Raw genomic sequence first — 27,408 nt, 5'->3', positions numbered from 1 at the left:
GGGTGCATCAAAATCAGAACCTTCAAGTTACCTTCATCCCCAAGCGGTAATCAAAGATCCCTCAATAGAGCATCCTGGTCCGTAAGGAAGTTCCCCAGCTGAGTATACTCGAACAAGATAGCAAAGATCATCAACAGTCATAATGTCATCGTTTCCGAAATAACAAGCAGGGATTTATTTTCCCAACCAGAAGTTTGATACGCTCTAAACTGCATAAGTCATGTCCATACATCATACGCATATTCATACATAGCATATAATGTTTCATGACAAACGCATACATAACATGCACGGTTCTCATTCAGGTTGAGAATCTCAACATATACATTACATACATCATGACATTGCATGTCACTAACTTGATTTTTCAGGTAGACAAATATCCTCAGCAAGTTATTCTCAATCACATGCAGTATTCTCCTGGGTTCTGTTCGGACGAGCATTCCTCTCAGATATAATCAAACCAAAGATTCATTCTGAAGAGATCTCTCTTTCCAAACAACTTATCAACCCTAAACAAGCAAAGCAGATACGGTCTAATGGTGACTCATTCTGACGCTTCCGGGCTATACTACAGTCGAATAAACAACTTCAAAACCTTCAGAGCTAAGTCGATACCTTGGACGGTTCCTTAGTGATCTACCTTCAGATCTAAGTCGATACCTTGGACGGGTCCTTAATGATCTACCTTCAGATCTAAGTCGATAGCTTGGACGATTCCTTAATAATCTACCTTCAGATCTAAGTCGATACCTTGGACGGGTCCTTAATGATCTACCTTCAGATCTAAGTCGATACCTCAGACGGTTCCTTAAAGCAATCAATCTTCAAGATTTAAAAGCGGACACCTCTAACGGTTCTGTAACGATCAACATTCAAAATCTAAAGCGGAAACTTTGGACAGTTCCGTAACGATCAACCTCCAAGATTTAAAGCGGTAACCTCGGACGGATCCGTAACGGTCAACACAGAGATTTAAATCCTTCATCAAGATATAATCAATGGATTCATTCTGATGAACAAACCATCAACACATTCACTAGATGGCATCTGAAATCCCGTCTCAGGTAATGTTTTGATCCGCCAACGATATTTCTCAAGCCACATTCAATGCAATTTCCAACATCACTTCCGGTGGAGGTAAGTGCAAATTTTCAGGGCATCTAAAATATTCAATCATCTTCTACCTTCAGATTCCAATCGGTCTCTTCAGGTTTAAGAAGATTGAATAGGGGCAACTGTTATACCCCAAAATTTGCCCGCGTCTTTTTTCAAAGAGAAGGCAACAGACTTCTGTCTAAAAATTGGGAGTTTCATATAATCTTGGATTTTATTTCATAAATATCTTGATTTTATGAACACTCCGTTTTTAGGATATTTTTTATACGGTATTTTGGGTTCGCTGTTGAATTTATTCTTACACAAGCGCCAAATACTGTTTATCACTTCACACACTGTTTATTTGAGATTTATTTTCAGATAAATAATACTGACGCAATTGGTACAGAATCAAATTTTGCAGGCGCAGAGTCCGGGGATTCAGACTGTACTGGTAACAATTAAATTATTATTGGTTTTTTGTTTCCCACTAATTTTTTGTACTATATTATTTTCAAATCTTTTCCTCTCTTTTCAAATCTATTTCTTTCAAATCAAATCCTAACTTTATTCCATACACTTTCTTTCAAATCCTACTACCACTCAAACTTTCTTTTTTTGTACGGTATCACTTCATTCCCCAACGTCTCCATCCTTCTTTTCACTCTATATATGCCCCTCATTTTTTCCATAAATTCTCACATCAAATTTCACTCATCTCCCAAATTTCTATCATACTATCTCATAATTATTTCCTCTTCTTCCCCGGCAAAAAATGGCAAAGTGGGTGGATACGTTTTTTCTTATGGTCATCACTGTTTTTACGGTGATCATGTCTTTTTTCTGTCTGCATAGTCCTGAAAAATGCGGACCTGGGATACTTGCACTCACGTACATCTATATATTGTTGTTTATAGCATGGGTTTTTAATCGTCATACTTAAAGTTTGTCGTATCTTTCGCTTTCAAATAACGTACCGTTCATTATATTTGTCGTACTGTTCGTTATATTATGTAATATTATGTAATGTCAGTATTAAATATTTTACTATCTGTTGTACCGTCGTTTAATTATCGAGATAATATTATGTGTGTTTATTGTTAGTTAAATATTTATTTCTGTGCATTAAATCCTTTTCAATTTTATTGTCGGTAATTCCGTTCGCGTACAGTATATTTTATTTATTTATTATGATTGTGTTTTTCTAACAACTCATGTAAATAATTTTTCACCATTAACACAACAAAAACAAAAAGAGAAAAATTAACTTTAACTGTTAAGTTTTCACTTTAACTGTTACGTTAATACCCAGACAGCCAGTTAACAGTCAAACCCGTTGACAGCACGATTCTCCGTGTTTTGTATCATCATTCAAATCAATCTTTCACATTTCAAAATTTCAAGATTTTTGTTCTAGAAGTCTTCTGATAATCACATGATCAGCAGAGACTCAACACTGCACAAAAATCAGGTACGCTTAACTGTCTCCTACACAAACAGTCCCTAACTAGGGTTTTTGTTTTTTTTCAGGAAAACAAGTTTTTTGAGACCACAAATGGATTTCATGGATCTCCATATGTATCAAAGTACCATCAGAAAAAATTTCAAACTTCGATTCGCTCGGACGCACAGTCAGCAGCTCAAACAGTCAACAGACGACCGGTTTGACCGAAAAGTCAACAGACAGTCAAAAATGATTTTTTTTGTCAACATCCATATTTTGTCAAAAGATTCATCATTTGATCAATGGTTGATCATAATTCATCAAGAAAAGTTCAGAAATCGACAAAACTCTAAGTTTCAAAATTAGGGTTTTCTCCTAAAAAGTCAACTGAACTTTGACCGGCCATAACTCTGTCCACGTTCATCCGAAAAATTCCAACCAAAGCTTATTTTGAAGGAAATTCAATTATATTTCAAATGAAATTGGTCCCATGGTCATTGGATTTACCATTTGGAAAATATGAGCCAAGACATTACAGGTCATTTTCAAAGTCAACAAAAAGTGGTTTTTTGTCAAAGCCTATATCATCAAGATAACTTCTCCAAATGCAAAAAATCTTCCAAGGTAGCTTGTAGAGGACATGTTGAGGTTTCTAAAAAGTACAAGAACTCCTTCGTATGATCAAAATTGAGGGATTTATGCCTTGTTGAAGTTGGCTATTTTTTGGGAAAATGCATGAAACTAGCATTGATCAAAATTGTTTTTTTTTCCAAAAGAGGTCAAGCATTCATGATCCAAACATGTTTCTAATGATGTTAAAGTGCTCCCATGACCAACATTAGGCCCATGACATTTTTATTTCTTTTTTAATTTAATTTTATTTCATTTAAAGTTAAATTAAAAAAGAAATGGTTCAAGATAATGATTCAAGGCTTTTGTCCTTAGCTTGAGTCACCAAGTTTGATCCAAGTTCTGCAGCATAGAGGTATAGAAGACCTATGGCAAGAGGGGTGAAGAAAATTGAAGCCATGGCCAAGAAATTCAAAGCTTTTATTCATAAAATATTCAAAGATTCAAAGGCACTCAAGTATGGAAGAAAAGCATGTTAGCTTAAGTTTGTAGCACCAATCTTGCCTATATAATAGCTTAGAACACTTCAGCAACACACACACACAAATTCTGAACCAGAAACATACCTGTATCAACTTGAAAATTTCAAAGAAATTGAAAATTCGAATTTTTAGTTTGAGCTAGATTCAATTCCAAATAACTATTTAAACACGATCCTCAAACATCCCTGAAGCTAACCAAATCAATTTCAAGCCTTGAAACCTCAAGAACACGCACATATAGCTCACGGTTTGCTCAAATAAAAACCAACTCGAATTTGATTATTCATGCACATTCAATAAGATGTAATCCCATATTTGTGTTTAGTTTGGTGCTCTGAACGATTCTGGACATTTAATTAAGGTCTGGTCGTGTATTCATAGAGATACCATTCTAGGGTTCTTAAGCTAAAATTTGGGATCCTTTGATTTAGGCAAAATTAGAAGAAACCAGTGACATATTTGAACTCAGGGGACGATTTTAAGCTGAACCATGGTCTCTTAAATAATTTATATTGCTTGTATGAAATTTTGATATGTACATGTCTTGTAGCTACGGACAAAAACCGTCACTAAAAGCTTTAGCTATGCTTGCAGACTTTTGGGTACGGAGAAGAGGTTGAAGACGAAGTCGTGGCAGCCTCTCATTGGCTGCCCTGCGCGCGTTTTTTTAAAAAAAATCTAACTACTCTGATGCTTTGCAGTCTACGCCATACCACGCGCCCTCAACATCTGAGCCACATGATCAATCTGATCATCCATCCAACGCACATGCCTTGCCAGTCCATATCATGGACTCTCCAGTCAACCACACAGAATCCTTTTATTTAATTTTTCTATATTTCTTTAATTAATTTAATTTCTCTTTTAATTTGATTAAAAATAGTTTAAAAAATCAAAAAATTATACAAAAAATATTTTTAGGGTGATAAAATAATATATTAATTTTTGACATAAAAATATTTTATTTTTCTTCATAATTAAAATATTTTGTTTAATTAATTAATATATATTTATATATTTGCCTTTAAATCATTTCTAACCTATCAAAAAAATCAAAAAAAAATATTTTCTTTTTATTAAATTAAGTTTATATATCATAAACTAATTTTGCACATATTTAGAATATTTTTCTCTTTAAGTTTAATTTATGTGTATAATTATTTGTATAATTACATGTTAATTAACTTAATAATCTTAAAAACAATTTCAAAAATCACAAAAAAAATAATTTTATTTTAAAATTAATTAACAAACAAATTGGACATATTTTAGACTTAACTTTTTAGGTTTAAATTTTATTTCTAATTCTTAACCTTTTAATTAAATTAATTATGCATTAATTTTAATTAAAATCAACCATTCAAAAATCCAAAAATATTTTCCCTTTATCTTATTGCAATTTAAATTCATAGATAAGTGTATAGGTTGTCAAATTCATGTAAATAGCGTAGTTTACATTTCTCGCATAATCGATGTAATAGCGTAGATTTACTTTCCGCATTTTACATTCCCGCACTTTAATTCCTGTACATATAAAACTGCGTGTATGTCAAGAATGAAAATTGAAGCGCTAGATCACTAATCTCAAAGATAACATATCTGAAAACAAAACACAATCACACTTGCACCTCTTAGGGTAATCCCTCTGTTACTCTTTTCAAAATCAAAACTTACTGTCTCAAATACAATTCAAATTTCTTCTGTATCCAGTTAAAGAAAAATTTCTAAAAGAATGAAAAAAAACCTTATAAACTTAGGGTATACCTCCTAATTGCTTGCTCAATCAAAAACAACAAAAGTTCTTACACATCACTGTTTTTTTTAAAACAAACTTTCAAAAAGACTACACTTTGTATATATCCAAACAAGGATCATTACGAAGTTAAAAATCTTTTTTTCAAACCATCAAAATATCTTTCGAAAGATAAACACTTTGTATACATCCGCACAAGGATCATTACAAAGTTAACTCTTTACAAAAGTATTTAAAACCACATACAAGCATTTCAAAGCAAAACAAACGATTCAAACAAGTGAGCTAAGCAATTAAGAGCCCATGGATAACCATGGATACAAAGGGTGCTAACACCTTCCCTTTGTATAACCTACCCCCGAACCCAAAATCTCTTTAAGGTCTTTTTCTGTTTCTTTTATAAACCTTTCCTTAATTGGATAAAATAAAAGTCGGTGGCGACTCTCTGATTTTCACAACTCAAAAATAAAAGAAGAGTCAGTTTGCATCCCACAAAAAAACCGAGGATTACAAATATTGTGTAATAATTAAGTAGTTGAAAACCATCGTCTATTTTTTCCATCTAATCAGCAACCAACCTATTTTATATCTTATTTGCATTTACTAATGAATTCAGTATTTTGGATTTTGATTTGTCCTCGTTTTATTTACTACCTAATGAATTCGGTATTTTGAATTTTTATTTGTCCTCATTTTATTTACTACCATTTTTATTGTTGTGTGTTGAGGGAAAAAAATTTAAATAACCATGTTTTTAAAAAAAAATACAAAAAAACCAAGTTTTCAGTTTATTTACCAAAGTGTCTAGGTTTGGGACACTGTAAAAGTGTATGCGCCAAATGAAATGGCGCAATAGAAGGACAAATAGGTGTATGCGCCATTTCATTTGGCTTGCCCTAATTGGACGTACATTTGCACCAAATGAAATGGCGCATTAGGTGTATTTTTCTTTGCATTTAGCCATTTAAAATGGCGCATAAACCTATGTTTATTTTTATTTTTAATTTTTTTTTAATTTTTCTAATTAACATTTAGAGACCTATTTTGACATCCGGTAATAGAAATCGAAACAACGGGTCTATAGAAAAAAACCGGAAATAACAAATTTTATTACTTTTAGGGTTTGGATACAACGAAAACAACTGATTATCGAAAACCTAACAAATGCCTAATGTCTTCCATCACCAAGATAACCATCTGTTCCGCACTGAGATCTTGTTATCACACATCGAGGACGGTCGTTGTCGTCGCCGTGAACCCTAGGACCACCCCTACCCCTTCGTGGTTCTTGTTGTGATTGTGTAGCTGGGCCTGCAAGTGTGTTGTTCCGATGGTCGCTGTCAATGAATTCGTCAACGCCACCATAATTTCCCGGAAACTGACTGTCGTAAAGTCGGTTACACAAGCCCTCAAAAGTGCTAAATGGTGGTGGGGGAGTAGGTTGGGATACGACTTCCAAAAAGTAACACCCAGCAGCACTTGTACTACCTTGATAAAGCCCAAATTGATTGGACGGTGTTGCAAACCCAAAGGGTGTACCGTGGTGAGATGATTCAGCATGTGGACCATCGTTAGGACTTAGATGGAGCCTTGATGAACCGGACTCAATGTTATGGCCGAACAACCTTGTGTACCCTACAAAGCCAAGTGGTTGTGAATGGGTCTGGTATTGGCTTGTGTGCTGGTGTTGGCTGTCATCTTGATTGTTTGGTTGGGACTGTGTTTGGAAGAGATTTTGTTGGCGATAGTTGCGGTTGGAACGGGACGGAGTCTGGAACAGATTTTGTTGTTGCTAGGTGTACTGATATTGTTCTTGGTCTTGTTGTTGTTGTTCTTGTTGTTGTTCATGTTGCTGTTGTTGTTGTGGTAGGATATAGTTGTGAACGCGGGGGTCTATCAAGTAGAAAGGATCCGCCACAAATAAATTAGGGGTGGTAACGGTACGGTACCAAATCATGTACTGTGCAGACGGTTTCATCTCATGATCACTCACGGGGAAGTTGAGGACATATAGGCGACGATCTTTCCACATCTGGCGCCATTCGGGAGCGTAATCCTTCCAATTTTGATGATTCCACTGATGATTTACTCGTTTAAGATGCCATACTCCCAAGTCAACTGGAGGATCAGGTATACATTGATGCATCCCGAACTGGAGTTTGACCCGGTCACTATGATGCATCTTGTAACGCCCCGAATTTAATTAATTAGTTAATTAAATTATTTAAGAATTTAATTATTGGATTTAATCGAAGTTCGAGGATCAATCGGAATTGTCGGTATTATTTTGGGAAGCGTATTTGGATTATTAAGTTAAAGTTGAATTTTATTCGGTTAGTCGGAGAATTAATAAAGTTGATTTCGTTGAAGAAATAATATTATTATTAATATTGGACTATTTGTATTTAATTCGAATTTTATCGACGAAGTCGGAATTATTTTATTAAGTTGGCATAGTAATTAATCGGATTAATTTGGTGAAATAAAGTTGAAGTGTTATTTTATTAATGAGCTTAAAAATAACTTTGGATTTAATTTGAGTTGTTGTGAAGTAAGGAGGGGGTATGTAACTTAGGCCCAATTATGTTGGATTTAGAATTGGAAGAAGGAAGAACTATCATAACACAAAGAGGAATAGGGTTTGGAGGAGAGGTGAAGAAGAGAGCCATAGCGGAAGAGAAAAGCTAGAGGAAGTCCAATTTTCGCAGCAAGTTTATGCAGTGAGACACCTTAGTAAAACAGACGTTTCTCCCAATCCAACCGTTGGATCGTCGCGGTTCTTGGACACAGCGTTCCAGACTCGTAGAGGTAACTTCTGACCGGAGCGATTTTCGTTTTGATGATTTTAAGTTTGTCTGACAAAGCGATTTCCGAACAGGTTTTTGTTGCGTCTCTGCACGTTGTTGGAAAAGATTTTCGGAGAAAAGATGGAAGCGGCGGCATAAGCTATGGCAACCGGGAGAGTAGAGAAATCCCATATCCAAGGTAAGGGTGGGGTTCTAGCTCTATAAACAGGATTATGATGAATGATATGTGGGGGTTATGGTTGTATGATTGCCTCTGTTTCGTGTGTTGTGATTGTATTGTTGAATGTTGAAATTGATTGACGTCGGTGAATAAGGTTATAAAAGTTCAATCCATGGTGGTGGAAAATTAACCTAGGGTTTATAATTATTATTATTGAGGAATTAGTTGCAGAAAATTGCTAGATGTTGTCAGTAGAGTATTTTTTTGACACTTTAGAGTTGTAGAGATTATTATAGAATTATTTAGAGTTCTTGGAAACTCTGTCGAGTTATAATTATTAATTATTATAAATTTTCGCGAGTTAAGAGTATAGAATAAGTTAATAAAAATATTTTGTTAGAGTGTTGAATGAGTATGAAATTATTATGACGTTGTTGTATATTAGTTGTTTCGTGCATTATGTTGAATACGATGGGCTGCTATTTTCTTTGGGATTTATCAGTGATGTGTATGTTGCTATATTTTGTTGTTTTATGCGAAGTTGTAGGATGTTTCAGTGACGATATTTACCACTAATTATTGGTAAATGAATTGGTGATATAGGCTTATGCCTGGCGACGAGGATTTGTTGTTTATGTTGTATGTTGTGTGATGTGCATTATCGAGTTGCATACATTGCATATTTTGGCGACGGCCTGGATTGGCAAATTAGCGACGAAGGCTTATGCCTTGATGCCTCTGTTTAACTGGCAATTGGCGATGGGGGCTGAAGCCCTGGGTACCACATGCATATGCATAGTTGTGTCTCATTTGAAGTGACATGAGTTGATTTTTGCGATGTGAAGTGATTTATAGTTTTATGACTGTGAAGTGATAATTTTGTATGATTTAATCCTAATATATTATTTATCATACGCTTGTTTATATTGTTGGATATCTCACCCCTTCTGAATGATGTTTCCCTACCATGGGAAATGGACAGGTACTCAAGATAGCGGTGGGAGTTTGAAGTGATTTTATGAAGTCTTTAGTTGCTGTTAGTTCGAGTTGGGTCTTGCTCTGATACGTAGCACTCGGGGGGATGAACGATTGTCTTTTAATTGTTGTTATAACTATAAGTTGTTAACTTTTAAGTGGAATTTATGAAGTAATATGATGTTGGTGAAGTTGTTTTAGTTTAATAAAAATATTATGCGAAGTGAAGTTAAATAATTGATATTATTATTATTAATAAAAGTTGTTTTTATTTTTTAAAAGAGTAAACAGGTTTTATCGGTTCATCCGAGTTATGTGCTATGTATCTATGATATATGTGATTAAGTTGTTTGTTGTTTTACGTTGAATGTGACATCCCAATTGTATGTTGAATTTCCGCACTATGATTTTATTAAATATTCGTTGGGTAGATTTGGGGTGTTACACATCTCGATGATGTTGTACCTAATGAGGCAAATTTTTGCAGTCCAAATAGCTACATCTGCACCTCTTGGTTCATGATCGCATTCCAGATAAACTGCATGCAGAAGACTTATACATTATTTCGGTCAAATATTTATAAAAAAGACACTTATAAAAGAGGAAAATATTAGAGATTATACATCCTCGGGTCGTAAGTCATTAATCAGCTCGCGGTACATCATGATATTTGACCGCAGATTTTTAGTGAAGTCCATCTTTTTCACGCAAAATCTAAAACGCAATTTAAATGTGTAAGTTAAAGTAAATCATAATCAATTTATTTTGCATTAAAAATATGAATTAAAAAATTACATCATTGCATGTGGAAAGGTTCAGTTGGTTCTGTTTACTGGGGCCAGTATAGGCATTCTCCACCATCCTCAAACTTGCACCAACAGAGCACATCCATAGAATGTACAAGAATCATTTTTTGCATTCTTGCAAAGGGATTGGTACAACGTAGCCAGGACAGCAGACCCCCAACTATATTGACTCACTCTATTAAAATCCATTAACAAACGTAAATACATAAAATTTATGGTGTTATTGGTACTGTCTGGAAATAAAACGTTTCCAAAGAGCAAGATCAGGTAACACCTGGTTTTCTGGAGTATCGTTTCTTCGGAAGAATCGTCGTTCAAATGAAAGTTAGAATAATATAGCTTTAACCTCTTGAGGTTTACACCCTGTCCCCTAGGCTTTTAACTATAATAGGCTTGTAACTAATAGGGCTATAACATAATAGGCTTGTAACTATAAGTAAAATACTTACATATGTTGCGATGTTTTTCCAGGTTCCTCGGTGGGCATCTCCCATGGTTAAGAGAGACATGCTTGCAGACTGGAAATCTAGAGTTTGAAAACAAAACGATTTTGGTGAGAGTAAATGAGTGATTCTAATGAGAAATATGCAGAGGCCAAGCTAGTATATATAGTGAGAAGGCTGAAACGGTAACATGCTGCATGTTGGACATGTAAACACATTCAATTGTGTTAGGTGTTTCTTATGCAGAATTGGTTGGCATGCATGCAGCATAGCTTTCGGTGACAGGACATGGTGACATGCATGCAGAGCAGAAGTAGGTGACAGTATACGGTGGCATGCATGCAATAGTAGCAGTAGGTGACAGGCTAGTGTGGCATGCATGCAATAGTAGCAGGAATCGTTTCAGACGCATGTGAACTTGCTGGAATCGTTTCAGACGCATGCAACACACATGAATCATTCAAGAGTCGTTTCTGACGCATGTGAATGGTGGGGACCACCAATTGTGGCACACCTACATATGCGCCAAATGAAATGGCGCTTTCACTAAAGGCAATACATATGCGCCATTTGAAATGGCGCCTTCCTGGCTATATTTTAACCTATGAGCCAAATGGTTTGGCACCTTCTAGGAAACCCTAATTTTTTGAAAATTAGGGTTTCTGTTTTGTCTTGTAGTGCAGCTGTCCTGATGTCCCATATCGTATGTGTTATGGACAGTAAGATAGGCGTGCGTCCATCTATAAATTAAGGTTTCTTATGTGTAAAAGACTACACACGCAAATTAAGGATGAGATCTCGCATTCGTAACCTTCCTATCACTGCACTAGTGGAGGCAACCTACTTTAAGATGGCTTCGCTATTCTCAACGAGAGGCAAGAAGTAGAGTGATGTTGGAGAATCGGGTCAATTGTTTAGTGATAGTTGCATGAAATTTATGCAAGAGCAATTGGCAAAAGCAATAACACTACTGTCTCCAATTTACAAGGCTCATACATTGCACCGAGTTTACAATGCTGCATTTCCAGTGGTAGCCAAGGAGGATTACTGGCCTGAGTATGATGGGGAGGTAGTTTGGCATAATGACGCAATGTGGCGAAAGAAAAAGGGTCGCTACAATAGTACGCGGATTAGAACCGAAATGGACGTCCACGACAAAATGGAAAGAAAATGAAGCATTTATCGTCAGGTGGGACACAATAAAAATAAATGTCCTAGTCGTGGTTCGACCTCGTCGCAAGTTTAATCTACTTTGTAATTTATTTTTACGACAATGTATCAATTTCGTTTACCACCTTTTGTAACCTTTCTTTAGTCTTTCATCAATAGTGTGCTTTATTAAAAAACGAAATCGATAACGCAAACATTATTTAGGGTTAATAAGAACCATACGCAATCGGTTTATCGGACGTTTTTACGAAACTAAAAGACCGGAATCAAAAACTGTGCGCGAAAAAACACAAAACGGATATTTTAAAATAAAAAATACCCCAACACATAGGAGCCAAATGAAATGGCGCCTATGTGTTGCTTCATGTCCTAATGCGCCAAATGATTTGGCTAGCAACATTTTGCCCTAAGTTTTTAATATTTGCGCCAAATGCTAAATTTTTAATATTTGCGCCAAATGGTTTGGCATATTGTAAACTAATACGCTATATCATTTGGCGCATACACCTTTACGGTCTCTCAAACCTAGACACTTTGGTAAATAATCTGAAATTTTGGTTTTTTTTGTTTTTTTTTTTAATAGTTGGTTATTTAATTTTTTTTTTTCGTGTTGAGGCATGCATTTGGCATGAATTTTTATTTACTCGTTGAGTATTTTGTTTTGTCTAAATTGAGACAGTATAAGAATTCTAAAATACTTGTGGAAAGAACATAATTTTAAAATATGAATTATAAACTGTTTCTTTTAACATACAAAATTTTATGGCACGGTACACAGTAGTTCTTTTTAAAACTTTAGAAAATATGATGACCAACTTTTAAAATTTAAAATTATAAAAGCAATTAATTTAACATGAAATTCTTTTTAAAACTTTAAAAAATATGATGACCAACGATTAAAATTTAAAATTATAATAGTAATTAATTTAACATTTATATTTTAAGAAATATAAAAAAATTTATATTTTTTTATTATATTTTATGTGTCATCAAAATCATTAAATTTAATTATACAAAACACTATGAATTCAAAAATTTTTAAAGTAATTATATTATTTATCCAATCAATAAATTTTGTTCAAATCATTTTAAATTTCCATAAAAGTTACAAACCGACGTTAAAATTCTCCCAAACACTAAACAGCCTAAAAATATTAGTCAGAATCTAATTTATATCACAAGCATCAAGCATGTCAGCACATGGTTCTCAAATTGCTTCATTGGTAAACTTCCAACAAACATCATTTTTCTATTTCTATGTATTTCTTTGTGTAATGTTCTCTATAGTGAATGCTTATTCATTTGAATATTTTGGTCAAAATATTTTTTTTAATTTTGATCAAGAAATCGATAATTTTAGCTACTATTGTTTGATGTATACTAAATCCAAAAAAAGGTTTTTAGCTGAGCAAACAGAAACACTCAATCAGTAAATGACGTATAATTAGACACCAATCAACATTAGTTACTTTTCAAATAAACTACTGCCACAACACAACCCATGAACTTAAAGGGCATTCTTCATAAAAGAGTAAAAATACTTACGAACACTAAGCAAAATTAAATGCGACGTATACAACAGGTAAGAAAGCTACAAACACTTCAAGATTAATCTAACAGAAAGGAATTCGGATTTTACACAGCTTAATAACAAAAAGTTTTAAAAAAAAAAAGACCCTAAAAGAAAAATGCAAAATGCATGAAAATACATTAGTTAGATTTCACAAATTAACAAATTCATTATTCAACCTAAAATTTCAACACCTCAGCACCTACTTCTAACAATACCAAAAATTTGTATTTATTTTAAAATGGATTTACCTAAAATATCAGAGCTTTAAGTGGCACAGAACGATTTGATGACATTTTTAATGCAACCCCATTAAAAAGATAAAGCACAAATACTGGTATGAATCAAAAAGATTTTGCAAAAAAAAGTTTAATGTAAGTTCAAAACAAGTTTATAACGTTCCAAGGTTCAAATTTAATTCATATGCCAGTAACTCATAAGCTAATATACAACAAACTTTAAAATGCAGTCTACATATTAACATTTTCAGCATTACCATAGATTGAGATTCCAGCCACAAAATAGACTATTTTAAAGTGATTCCACAAATTCAGTAAAAAGAGAGTATGTATCTATGAAGCAAACTTTCTTCCAAAGGACAGAGTGCAACTAAGACCCATGACATTAACAAAGGTAAACAAAAAGTGTCCCCAGTGTAAAAATGATCAAATAAACATCATAACTAGCACAAATCCTATAAACAGATGATCCATCACTAAAAGCCAGATAACAGTTAATCTCAAATTAATAAAAACGAACAGTTTATTATAAAGTATAGATTTGAGTCTCTTATCACCTCAAACTCTTTAAAGAGAGAAAATCAATACTATCTTGGTGTTAAATTGAATACATTTACAAGAGTGGCCAAACACTATGTTTAGTTGATTCACTTAAGATTCATAGAGTGCCTAAACATGAATAAACAACACACAAATAATAGTCACAACAAACAAAACACTGGAATAATCAATCCTAACTCAGGATCCAAATAAGATTCTAACTGAGAATCCAAATAAATATAACAAAATCAACTCACACAAATCAATTTAATAAACCCTAACTCATGATCCAAACAGACATAGCAAAATCAGAAATATAAAGATCATAACTCAGCCATATAAAACCAAATATAAAATTCTCAATGAAGTACTTTATAAAATTATCAATAACCAACAACAAATCCAGAATGAGTTCACAGATTCAAAAATAAAACAACACTAAAACAGCGATTAATAAGAAAAATAAAAAACAAACTCCAACAAAGCTAACTCAAAACCTGAGCTTGGTAAAGAACCACCTGTTCTTCCCGGTCTTAAACCTCTCTTCAAACCTCTTCTTCGCCTCCTTCAAAGCAGTAACCTTCTTATCCTTACTCACAAGCGCATCATTGGTAACCACCTCCTTCAAATCCACATCCAAAGTGTAACGAGTAGGCATCAGATGCTGATAGTTAACAAGCTTCACAAAGGCCTTCACGCGCGATTTCTTAGCGGTTTTCTTCGCCGAATCCTTCTTAATGACCTTGCTTGGGTACTTCTTGATCCCTGCAACCAAAGCATGACCGTAAGCACGTTCGCGGGTTCCATCGTCGAAGTTCTTCACGATGACAGCCTTCTTCCCTGCGTAGCGTCCTTGGAGGACGATGACGGCTTTGTTAGGCTTGAGGAATTTCACCATTTTCGATCTTTGTTACGCTCTCTCTCTCGCTCACTGAATCGCCGTTTCAGGGTTAGAAATGAAAACCCTAGTTTGTTCTGATGTATAAAGGATTTGGAAACCCTACAATGTTATGTTTTGGGTTTGGATTGGGCCGAACTGGGCCTGTTCCTGGGTGGGTAAGTAAATTTTATATTTGCACCCTTGGATTAACTAAATAAATAAAATTCAATTTATCATTTTATTATTTTCTTAACTGGTAGAACTTCTACTTTTACGTAGTTCACAATTTAAATTCCTCTATTTTAAAGTCAAATTTAAATGTTAGTTGTAAGTTTTTAAATTTTGAAGTTTATAATTTTAAAAAAGCTAGTTTTTTTGAAAAATATGGAGTGTTTGTATGACATCTAGCTAACTAATTATTCAACATTATATATATTTTCGGTCCTCTGTTTTTAAAGTCAAATATAAGTTTTAAAATTTTTAAAGTTTAAAAATATAACTTTTTAGAAAAATATTAAGGGTTTGTGTCACATGTTTCAGCAATTTGTCAGGTAATTAGTTAATCAACGTTATATATTAACAGAAATAATCTTAATATTTAATATAAATAAAATGATTATGAAACTTCTAAAATTCATGAATATAAAAAGTTTCTGGATTTTAAATAAATAAGAAACTCATAACCCTTTTTATCTATCAATTTATTCGGTAGATTGTTGGAATATATCAATGAAAATTAATTCAATTAATAAGAAGAAGTTGATTTATATTCCACAAAGAATTTCACTATTTTTTTTATGTGAGAATCCTCCCAAATATTTGTTGGAAGGATTAAGATTACATTGTTTGATAAAAAATTTAGGAATATTTTTTATTTTATTTATAATTATTCAGATTAAGTGAAAAATAATCTAAGATAGATTTTTTAAGACGGATGATACAATGATATTGCACATCAAAGAATAGTTGGGGAAGATTGCCTATTCGAAATCCACATATTTGAAACCTTCTTCAGAATCGTATAAAACCAAAGGTGCTCCTATAAAGATAAAACCGTCTCAAAATGACAATTCAACAAAGCGGTTTTCACCATACTTTGAATATGTTGATTCAATTTTCCGAATTCTTCAACTGCAAAATCTCAAAAAAAGTACAAGGATGCTTGCTTTAGCAAACCACATCCTTCACCACTGATGTCGAAGACCCAATTCATTGAAGAAATGTTGTTTTTTATGCACAAACACACTGAGCAGGTTGTGAATGTTAAGGACGATGGTAATTGCGGTTTTCGGGCCGTATCCAACTTGCTTAGTAAAGGAGAGGAAAATCATTGTCTTATCCGCATAGCCCTTTTGAAAGAGTTAACGACACATACGAAATTCTACACAAAGTTATACTAGACAAAAAAAAACATTTTGATTCAATTTAAGATGCACCTACTCCTTGTGCTAGTGGTCCTCCAATGTTTTCAAAATGGATGCGCTTCCCTAATATGAATCATCTTATAGCAAGTACATATGACATAGTGTGTATCGATCTGACAAGATATGGGTTCTCTAAGACATTTTTTCCACTTCGGAGAGGTCCTCCTAAAGACCATTTCGGACGCATCATATGCATAGGGTGGCTTTCAAAATCGCTATATTTTGTTGAGGTTTATTTGAAATCAGAGTGTCCAATACCAAGTATATCATTGGAGTGGACGACAAGTTGAACAAAAGAGACAGAAACTTGGTCAGATTAGTTTCTGGAGAGGATGGAAGAGTTCACCAAATTGTGCGAGCTTGAAAGAGAATCAAATTAGAAAAAGTCAAAGGCAAAACCAATAGTAGATTTTTGCGGTGATGGCTCTTTTGATGCATTTTAGATTTAATCGAAACACTTTTTAATGTATTATCTTCTAGATACTAATTCTCTTGTTTTTAATAATCCAACTTAGACAATTTAAATCTCACATCATCAATCACCATGTAGTAATGCATCTCGATAGTAATGCATCTCGATTTGCCTCCATCGATAAACTAAAATACTTAAATGGCATAGAACATAACTTACATTTAAAAATTTGTCTCCCATGAATTTTGAACCCATGATCAAATGGTTGCAAGGGGCGCCCACCAACCACCAAACTAACCGCTTCTTTTACTTACATTCTGCATCAATATATATATAAAATATATATATATATATATATATATATATATATATATATATATATATATATATATATATATAGGGAGCATATCAAGTGAGAGCAATTTTAAATGAGAGAATGAGAGGAATAAATATCAACCTTTAGATTTATCAAGAGAGAGAAATTAATAGCCACATTAATGTGTTAGCATTCTCTCTCTTGATGAATCTAAATGTTGATATTTATTCCTCTCATCTCTCATTTAAAAATGCTCTCACTTGATATGCTCCCTATATATATATATATTTCAATTAAAATTTATAATTATAGTGAAAGTGTACTTGTCATCATACGTCTACATACTAGTTCTCTTGTTTCTAATAATCAAACTTAGACAATTTAAATCTCACTTCATCAATTACCATGTAGAAATTCATCCCGATTTGCCTCTATCGATAAACTAAAATACTTGAATGGCATAAATCATAACTTACATTTAAAATATATATTTTTTATATATATTAACAAAGTGTTCTCTACACACAACTATAAAAACTAATCATCGAGTCAAAGAGAACCATAATAGGCGTCAAAATTTTCACTCAAAAGATTTAACACTGTTGCGTGTCAAAGACTAAGTTTGAACACAAAACCTCTAGTTAAATAGAAAGAGGCCCTATCATCTCAAGAGAACCGTATTATACGGCAAAACGGTTACTTGAAAGATTTAACACGGTTGCATATCAAGAACTAGATTCGAACTCAAGACCTCTTCTTAAATAAAAAGAGACCTCTATCATTTTAACTTTAAGATTTAAAAAATTTGAAAGAAATCCATCATAGATCATAGCTTACTATTTATTAATTAATCGTTTCTTCAATCAAATAATGAGGGATATTGAATCCATACTAAAAGACTCTTATGGAAGTTGATATTTAATCCCAACACCTTTCAAACAAGAAGTTTGTCTTTACTCTATAATCTAAATGTTTCTCCAACTCATCCCTCCAATAGTTAAAGGGTTGTATGCAAATATTGAAGATGAGAGAAGACTTCTCCCCCATTATACTTGAAATTGAAGAACATTCAATTAACACAAGACTGTCTCTTTACTTCATACAAACAGCTTTAGCGGTTAAACACAAGCGCTCCTTTTTCATTATTTTCTATGTTCAAAATAACTCTAATGAAAATATTATGGAGATTATAAAAAATAACGAATCTATAAAAGTTAATCTCATCCAGAAATGCACCATCACACTTTTTCTGAATATCATCTCTTCATGACTATGGTCTATACCATACTTTTTCAATAAATTGAAGGCAAGCATAACATTTAAGCACGAAGTTTCCTGCTTTAAAATTAGTGGAAGTTATTTTTTTCTTGACAACAAAGAGGGTCTTAATTATTGACATCATTGTGTATAAATTGAGCAATATAACGAGGATTAACTAAAGGATCATCCTAAGATAACTCATCTCCACACAAAAAAAGGAAAAATAACAATACAAAAATACATTTGCATATCTCAAACCATTTGATGCATTGGACTAAAAATTCTAATTTTAACAGCTAGTCAAAACAAATAAAAATGTAATCAAGGAAGGATCCTGCGTCGCGGGCGTGGAGTTTCTCGCTTCACATACATTTTCTCAATCTCATTCAGTGGTCGGGTTGATCCATCGGGCATGCTAGCAAATTTCCAACCCCCGCCACCTCCTCGCTTCCCCCGGGCTCCCATTTTCTCTACAGTAAAAGTCCATCCATCTTCAGGGCGTCGTCGACTATACTTGTGGCATTTCACCTCTCCAGCCATCTGTACAATGATCACAACCACATTATTCAGTAGGTTCAACAACTAAAAAACTGACTAGCAGCACATTGATCATAGAATATACAGAATATGGGTGTTAGGGGAGCTGTACACAGTACTTATTAAAATGTGCATTGATCAGCAAACATGAAAATTTGGTAATTGTAATAAAGGCCAAACTATATTTCGAACTATTTTTTTACGTTGAAAAGAAAATCATTTACTAGCAGCCAGGTTTTGTCTTACTAAGGAGGTTAGTTGTAATATGGATCAACCAAAATGATATACACCAATTTTCAGGAAAACCATTTTAACATACCATTTGATTTGCATTTCTCACCAAAACTTCTACCAATTGCCAAATCACATTAGAGTTCAGACAAACTTTCTACATTCATTATTAATGGTCCATCATTAATCTTAAAGGTCGTACAATACAGCATCACCAGAACATGCCATTATTCAATAAATCAACCATCCATGTCATCAATTATCACTCTTCCGCTCCATAGTTTTCCCTTTCAATATACTATATAATTTACTCAGAAGAAATGACAATTGGGAAAATTGTGTATCCAAGTAGTTATAGACCTAAACTATGTCTCTTAATATATGTACAGCCATACAAATTTCATGCCCAAGCTTTGCCCTATAATATCTAGACATCCAGATCTTCATAAGATATATTGATCAAATGAGTAACACAAAGCTTCAAATTACATCGACTATATATGCTAACTAAGCAGTTGTCAGCATCAACTGTGAATAACATCCAGTCTGTGCAGGAGCAATAGAAAGAGTTTAGAAGCGGGTTATCTTTGACTTTCCAAATATTTCAAATTGTTTAAATCAGTTCTGGTTCCGGGTAATATTGCAGGCCCAGCTTATGAATTTAAGAGTTCTAGTGTCTTGTTTAAAGTCGCAAGGATTCCTAAACGGGCTTGGTTAGTAGTATATGTGCATATTAGAAGTCATTTTCTTCAAACTTACTAAGAAGTTAGAACTTTTTCTTTTTTGACAGCATGCAGTAAACCATATTCACATAATAGTTCTATTCTTGTGTTAACATACTAAGTAACTTTCAATTCCAATTATATATTAATATTATGCATATCACAAAAGTTAGGGTAGTGCAACATAACCTCTCTGACTAGATTAGTTTGTGAGCATCTAATAAACAAATCAGGTTCTTTCTCAACATGAAATTTTAATATTTTGAAAACAGAAAAATCGTGTGACTTTTCTCTACCCATAAAATCTATGTTTCACTAATCCTCAGTGAAAATAATCAAAAGCCTACTGTTGCTGATGGGTTTAACAGGACCACGCATTAAATACCACCATCTACTAACTGAAGAATTTATGAAGGTTTCTGATAGAAACCAACTGATATAGACAAGTAAATAGGAAAAATCCCTTTGGTTACAGAATGATAATCGCAGAACTTCAAGGGTCTGCACCTCCCCAATGTCAAAAATGACCCCTTTCCAATCAAATTCCCAGATATGCTCTCTCTCAATCGCCTCCTCTATTTATCGGCAACACTCTCATTATCCTAATTAATTAACTTCTATTCTAAAACTGCAATTATGACAGTTACTGCAGTTACAATTACAGTTACTGCAGTCACATATGAACAGTTATCTTTAATAAAAACTGCCTCCTATTAACTAACAAGACCCTCACAATCCTACTTAAGGGTTCATATCTAACAATTTCAAGTGCCTTTTACGGGAATTAGTCCCTGCATTGTTTCCTACCAGTCGGTTTTTTCATAGCTTTGAGGGATATTAAAACTGTGGTATTCATAATTTCCTTCTTCTGAAGAATATTTAAGCTATAGTCACATATTTGCTGTTACTGTCATCCGTGCTGAAGTTGCAACATATCTTCTATAGTTGAGTTATCATAGCTAGGGGTGTTCATGGTTGGGTTCTAACAGAAAACTGCACTAAACATAATTAGTGGGTGGTGTTCATGGTTTGGTCAAACGGCGACATAATGTTCTATCATAAATAAAACAAGTAGATGCAATAGGCTGTAATATAGTCTGTACAATAACATTCTATTTGAATACATATATGTATCCATGATTAAACCCCGCCCAGTCTCAGAATTAACACCTTATAACTTTCACATAGAAACAGAGGCAAACTCGGTTCCTTCTAATCACCCAGTACTCAGGAAATTGTTCTTCAGCTCAGGCACATAAGTTGTTTCTATTCGGATTTGTATTTTGTACTATTCCATTCACTTGTTGACTTACATTGCATTTATTTTTGTAGCACGACTACATTGGGAGCCCTAATATCAGTTGTTGGACGCTGGTTCATTAGAATACATGCAAAACAACAATCTATTTTACAAATGAATGCCCTCTGATCAGCACCAATTTGATACAAGTTCAAAGAGCCCAGAATGTAACAATTAAAATGTATCTCTGCTCTACATTTCAGGCATTAAGAAAACCTAAATTTCCTTTCCAAACTCCACCTCAATAACTAGACTCCATAGTTCATACTATTTCTTCCCTCTTATCATGTAATCCTAACAGACGCCGCCTCTTATTTTTGTTACGAACCGATTCAAGCCCTGCTGAAGCATCTAACAAAGATAACATAATCTGAAAGTTTACAGTTGCAACTATAAAAGCTAAAGGCTTAATAAGGTCCTTTGTATTGAATATACACCCAAAACCTGAATTATCAAGAAGAAGCTTTTTCTTTCCTGTTTTCTTACAAAACATTTTCTATTTCTCAGCAGAGACTTATATATGCACTTTGTTCTACATGAAATTTGAATACCTTCTATACTCTATAGACAACGAAAAAATCGATATGTCATGCCAAACTATCCCCATACATATTAAATCTCTACAATGAATGAAGATATCAAATACTTCTACTACTCTACAACAACATAGTAAGGCCAAAATAAGGTACACAAGACATCTATATATCTATCTATTTCTATAGTATACAACAAGGTATGCATTTCATTGACAAAACATAGCACATCAGCCAAAGAGAACTCACTTTCTTCTTGTTGAAGTTCATCTTTTCAACAAAATCTCGATAAAGCATATCATCCTCCTTTTTGGAAATTTCATAATGAACTTCATCCAAATCTTTAGTAATGCCATCCCACCCTTCAGGCATCACCTTAAAGTCAGGTTTATAAGGAAGAGACGCCACATGGAACTCCCTATCATGGGAAATGAAAAATCTGCAACAACACAAGCAGAAAAAACAATCAATAAACCCTAAATTCTACTAAATATTTCAACAGTTAATAAACCATAAACCCTAAACCCTAAATTAAACTACACATATGAACAATCTTTCTACATAACCCTAAATTAAACTACACATATGAACAATATTTCTACGCATAAACCCTAAACACTAATTAAAAAAGTACTGACTCTGGAAAAGTATCGAGCAAGAGCTCAACGGAATCATCAAGCCGGTGACCAAGCTTCTTCTCTTCTTCCTCTTCAAGCTGCTTAAGCCAAAGAATGGCATGAACTCTCTGTCTCATAATCCTATAATCCTTAGCAAGCTTCTCAACAGTATAAACCTCAGGATCCTTCTTATGCAACCGATACATCTCAGCTTTCTCACTATCCTTCAAATACGATCCTCTCGCACCAGGCTCACGAACCTGTTTCAGCAACACACACGTATCGGCCATTCGTTTCTTCCAGCTATCAACATACGATTTGCTCTTCCGATTCTCCTCTTCCAATTCCTGAAGCTTGTCTTCCATCTCTTGGAGATCGGAGAGAGTTGTTTGAGGATTCGCCTCGCCGTTGAAGTGGTCCTTTGTTAGGCCGGTTGACCATGTGGAAGGTGTTTCCCAATTCGCGTGGTCGAGGGATCCTCCTCCCGGAGTTGTGGTTGAGAATGCTCTGAAATGGAGGAGGTTTTCGTGGCGGAGTTCGGTGGTGAGTCTTCTTGTGACGGAGATGAAACGGTTGATGGTTTGCATAGTAACGGCGGTGGGAATGGTGGCGATGGAGTGACGGCGACTGTGAGTGAATTCGAGAGAGGGAAGACGGGGAAAGAATGGGAATGGTGTTAGTGGGTTCTGTCTAGTGTCTATGGTGCACGCTATCGGAGGGTGATGCACACTATAATTGTAGTAATTGTAATTTAGGAGTGCTAGCAACACTCTCTTTTGAACACTCTCTCAAACACTCACTTTCTTATTGGTTGAAACATGTGTGGGCCCCTCACTTTGAAAATAGGTCTCACATAAAGTAGTAGGACACACACATGTTTCAGCCAATAAAAGAGTAAGTGTTTAAGAGAGTGTTCAAAAGAGAGTGTTGCTAGCATTTCTCAATTGTAATTTATTTTAGTGTTTTCTAACTTTTTATTTTCTTTATAGTTATCTGGATTAGAATATTAAAAGTGAACTACTATACTATCTACTCATTATTATTCAATTGGTCATACTGACCGATTTATCTCTTGCACAAATACTATCTACCCATTATTATTCAATTGGCCAAACTGACCGATTTGTCTCTTGCACAAATTACATTTACAAAGGAAAAAGGGCAATTTTGTAATCAACTAAATACAACACAAAATGTTTACCTTTTTCAACAAGTGTTACATTCCCATTGGTCCAACTTGATTTAGTTTACTTTCCCTCCATAACACCCTTTGTTTCTAGCACAATTTCGAATTTCACTTTCCACTTTCTTCTAATAAGCTCTTTTCAGATCTGTTTTTCAACCCTAAATTTCTTTCTCTATCTCTTTCTCTGCTCATCAACTCATCCATCTTCTCCTAACCATAGCAGAAAATAATTTTCTTCACTCTCTCTCCACTTTCAAAACAACATATTTGCTCTTCTTCTCTCTCTTTTAATTTCTTCTCTATACTGTCATTTTCTGATTGATTATGTATTGTGTGGCTGCAGTTATACCGGGAAACTACAAATCTTGCGTTTGGCATGCTAGGGAGTTTGCTAATGGGGAACTAAAGGATGAGCTTTTCTGTATTCGTTTTCCATCCAACGAAAGTAAGTATGAGCTCTTCTGATTTTTAACTTTAGGGTTTGTCATCACTCGGTATCTTTCGTTTTGATTTTCCTTGTCTCTGCTTCACAAACTGGTTTCGCCTCTTAACTGTGTGTTTTGTCTCTAATGGTTCAGTTAAAGATTGTTCAATTGGCCAAACTGACCGATTTGTCTCTTGCACAAATTACATTTACAAAGGAAAAAGGGCAATTTTGTAATCAACTAAATACAACACAAAATGTTCACCTTTTTCAACAAGTGTTACATTCCCATTGGTCCAACTTGATTTAGTCTACTTTCCCTCCATAACACCCATTGTTTCTAGCACAATTTCGAATTTCACTTTCCACTTTCTTCTAATAAGCTCTTTTCAGATCTGTTTTTCAACCCTAAATTTCTTTCTCTATCTCTTTCTCTGCTCATCAACTCATCCATCTTCTCCTAACCATAGCAGAAAATAATTTTCTTCACTCTCTCTCCACTTTCAAAACAACATATTTGCTCTTCTTCTCTCTCTTTTAATTTCATCTCTATACTGCCATTTTCTGATTGATTATGTATTGTGTGGCTGCAGTTATACCGGGAAACTACAAATCTTGCGTTTGGCATGCTAGGGAGTTTGCTAATGGGGAACTAAAGGATGAGCTTTTCTGTATTCGTTTTCCATCCAACGAAAGTAAGTATGAGCTCTTCTGATTTTTAACTTTAGGGTTTGTCATCACTCGGTATCTTTCGTTTTGATTTTCCTTGTCTCTGCTTCACAAACTGGTTTCGCCTCTTAACTGTGTGTTTTGTCTCTAATGGTTCAGTTAAAGATTTCATAACAAGGCTCAACAGATTTTTATGTGAGACTGCATAGATCTGATGATTAGTGCTTTGTAACACCCTTCTAAACCCCACGGAAATTTATAAAATAATTTTCAGAGTAAAACATGAAAACAAGGGTGCCACAATTCAATTTAAAACAAATTATCATAAATTCATTGTCATGCTTTCACTAAGGGACGATATGTCATAATACATACACATCTCATGTTTACACAGCGGAAAATTCATCATACGGATAAGCATAACATCATCTATGCAATATCCCACATAATCTAATACAATAACAACACGATAGAGTATCATCATAAAACTCTAATCTAACGTTCCCCCAGTGTTACAATATCAGAGCATGACACCTGACACTACACTAATACACCGACTTATGAGCTAATCCTCACCAAGTCGAAAGCAGCTATCCTCAATCTGAAAATGTCAACAGTAAGGGTGAGTCTCATCACAGTTAACAAATATTATTGCATCTTAAATAACAACACATCATAGTTATATTATTCACCCAATTCATCATATTCAGATTATCAGGAACATCCATCATTTACGCAAACGTCAACGAAATACATCTTTCAAACAGATAAGCATACTCAACATTATTTCAACAAAAACACACAACCAACACGTCATCAATATTTATAACACTGGAATACTTCCAATCATGTTATAAACGTATGCATATGTATGAACTGACACTATGCATGTGGTACCAAAATTCGTGAATCATATTCACAGGACTTCTCTCTGCGATACTGCCCTTTAAGTCGTTCCCACCCCACATGGGCACACGACTAACCTCATCGCTCACACCCCCATGGGCACACGATGACTGCTTACTAATCTCCGCACAATGGGAATTAGTCACCAACGATCCACTCATCAACGGGATCCAATGTAAATGATTTATGAATGAATGCACACATATCACATACTGATATCATCACCGATCCGATGCTTAACATCGTCTCATTTCATCCCACCAATATCATCACAAACAAGTATGTACATGTCCAAGCATCATTCAATCATTCACATGCATTCACCACAATCAACATATTAATATTAACAGCATATTAATATTCACAAATCATCAATCATCATCATATAATTCTCAACAATCATCACATCGTAATGTTTTCAAAACAACATCATGTATTGTCACATTTCATCACATCTGTCAACAATACATCATCCAATTAAACAGATCGTCACATGATTAATATTTCAACATAGCATGTATTTAACATACTTCTTCACATATATGTACAATACATCAATCACCAAGAATAAAATCATATTTACAAATAATTGGATTCACGCCTCATCCCATCATTTAAAACATAGGCTATCTCATAAGATTCATCATGCTCGAAACGGCACTAAAAACAGGCCTATGGTTCGAAAGTTACACGTCATTTAACTTTTCAAGAAAGCAACTAACGCTACAGCACGCGGCGCAACCAAGACTTCGCGGCGCGACCTGAAGCATACCAACGGGTTCGCGGCGCCAACCTATGTACGCGGCGCGATACGAGGAAAAAGTACGCCTTCGCGGCGCCAACAAGGGGACGCGGCGCGAACTGGCGATTTCTCAGATTTTCGGGTCTGCGTCAGATCCTGCGATCTCACCCAATTTGAGTCCAAAACTGACTCTAAACATCATATACAGGCAGTTAATCATCAATTGCATCACTATTCATCATCACACATCAAAACAACACATAATCAATCAATAATACATGCAATTTTCATCAATTCATAACCTCCCTAAACCTAACATATAATCCAATTGACTCAATAACATCCCTAATCAATATTATTATCCAAGAATACGATAATAGATGATAACCGGAGAGTCCCCCCTTACCTTAGCCAAGAGTTCTTGATCTTTGGTCCTCTTCCTCTTTGGTTCCTCTTTACGTTCCTCATCCCTTCTCTTCCACTTCTCATTTTTCACGTTCTGACTCTTTTCCTCATTTCCCAATTTTCCTTATTTTATGAAACATAACATTTTAATTAGTAAAGGCTTTACTAACATAATACCCCCTCTTTACTAACACCACACTTGGCCCAATAGCCTATCTCATATTTCTTTCCAAATAATTCCACAAAATACTGAATAATTCCAAATAATAATTTAATTTCCAATTAAATTAAATTTAGAAAGTATGGGGTGTTACATGCTTCACTGTCCATGGTGAGTGTTTGTTTTCTCTTTGCTATGATTTTATTATTTGTTTCCTTTCCAAATCGTTTGGAAAAGTATCATGAATGTGGTTAGTTATTTTCCAGGGAATTATCTGAATTATTTTTTGTATAAAGAGCTTACTTATGAAGAGACTATTGATATTTTGTGAAACCTTTGTTTCATTCCCCTCTTTTTAGTATTTTATTAAATTATTAGTTTTCTAATTTTTATTGTTTAATTGTTTATATTTCATGAAACTATCGCATTTCTTGATGATTTAGTCAGGTAATGATTAATTTTTCCACCATGTTTCATTTTTTTATGTTTTCAATCTTCTATATTGTATCAATATATATTGTTTCCAAATACCTGGCTTTAAGGGGAAGAGTTTGGTTTTCATCATGA

General features: G+C 34.3%; 2 protein-coding genes across 2 annotated transcripts; both read right to left on the bottom strand.

Moving 5' to 3' along the window:
* Positions 1-14,468: 14,468 nt before the first annotated feature.
* Positions 14,469-15,096, bottom strand: LOC131599624 (large ribosomal subunit protein eL27-like). Its single transcript, XM_058871916.1, has one exon. It carries the CDS (start codon positions 15,013-15,015, stop codon positions 14,608-14,610), a length of 408 nt encoding a protein of 135 aa, XP_058727899.1. The 5' UTR covers positions 15,016-15,096; the 3' UTR covers positions 14,469-14,607.
* A 3,409-nt stretch (positions 15,097-18,505) lies between these two features.
* LOC131595137 (protein GAMETE CELL DEFECTIVE 1, mitochondrial-like) lies at positions 18,506-23,069 on the bottom strand. Its single transcript, XM_058867419.1, has 3 exons — positions 22,371-23,069; positions 21,982-22,171; positions 18,506-18,949 (listed from the first exon to the last, which is right to left on the bottom strand). Exons 1-3 carry the CDS (start codon positions 22,934-22,936, stop codon positions 18,731-18,733), a joined length of 975 nt encoding a protein of 324 aa, XP_058723402.1. The 5' UTR covers positions 22,937-23,069; the 3' UTR covers positions 18,506-18,730.
* Positions 23,070-27,408: the final 4,339 nt, after the last annotated feature.

Source organism: Vicia villosa, linkage group LG4 (assembly GCF_029867415.1).
Source record: "Vicia villosa cultivar HV-30 ecotype Madison, WI linkage group LG4, Vvil1.0, whole genome shotgun sequence".
Classification (NCBI taxonomy): domain Eukaryota; kingdom Viridiplantae; phylum Streptophyta; class Magnoliopsida; order Fabales; family Fabaceae; genus Vicia; species Vicia villosa.
The sequence above is the reverse complement of the archived record's forward strand: the minus strand, read 5'-3'. Positions and strand labels throughout refer to the sequence as shown.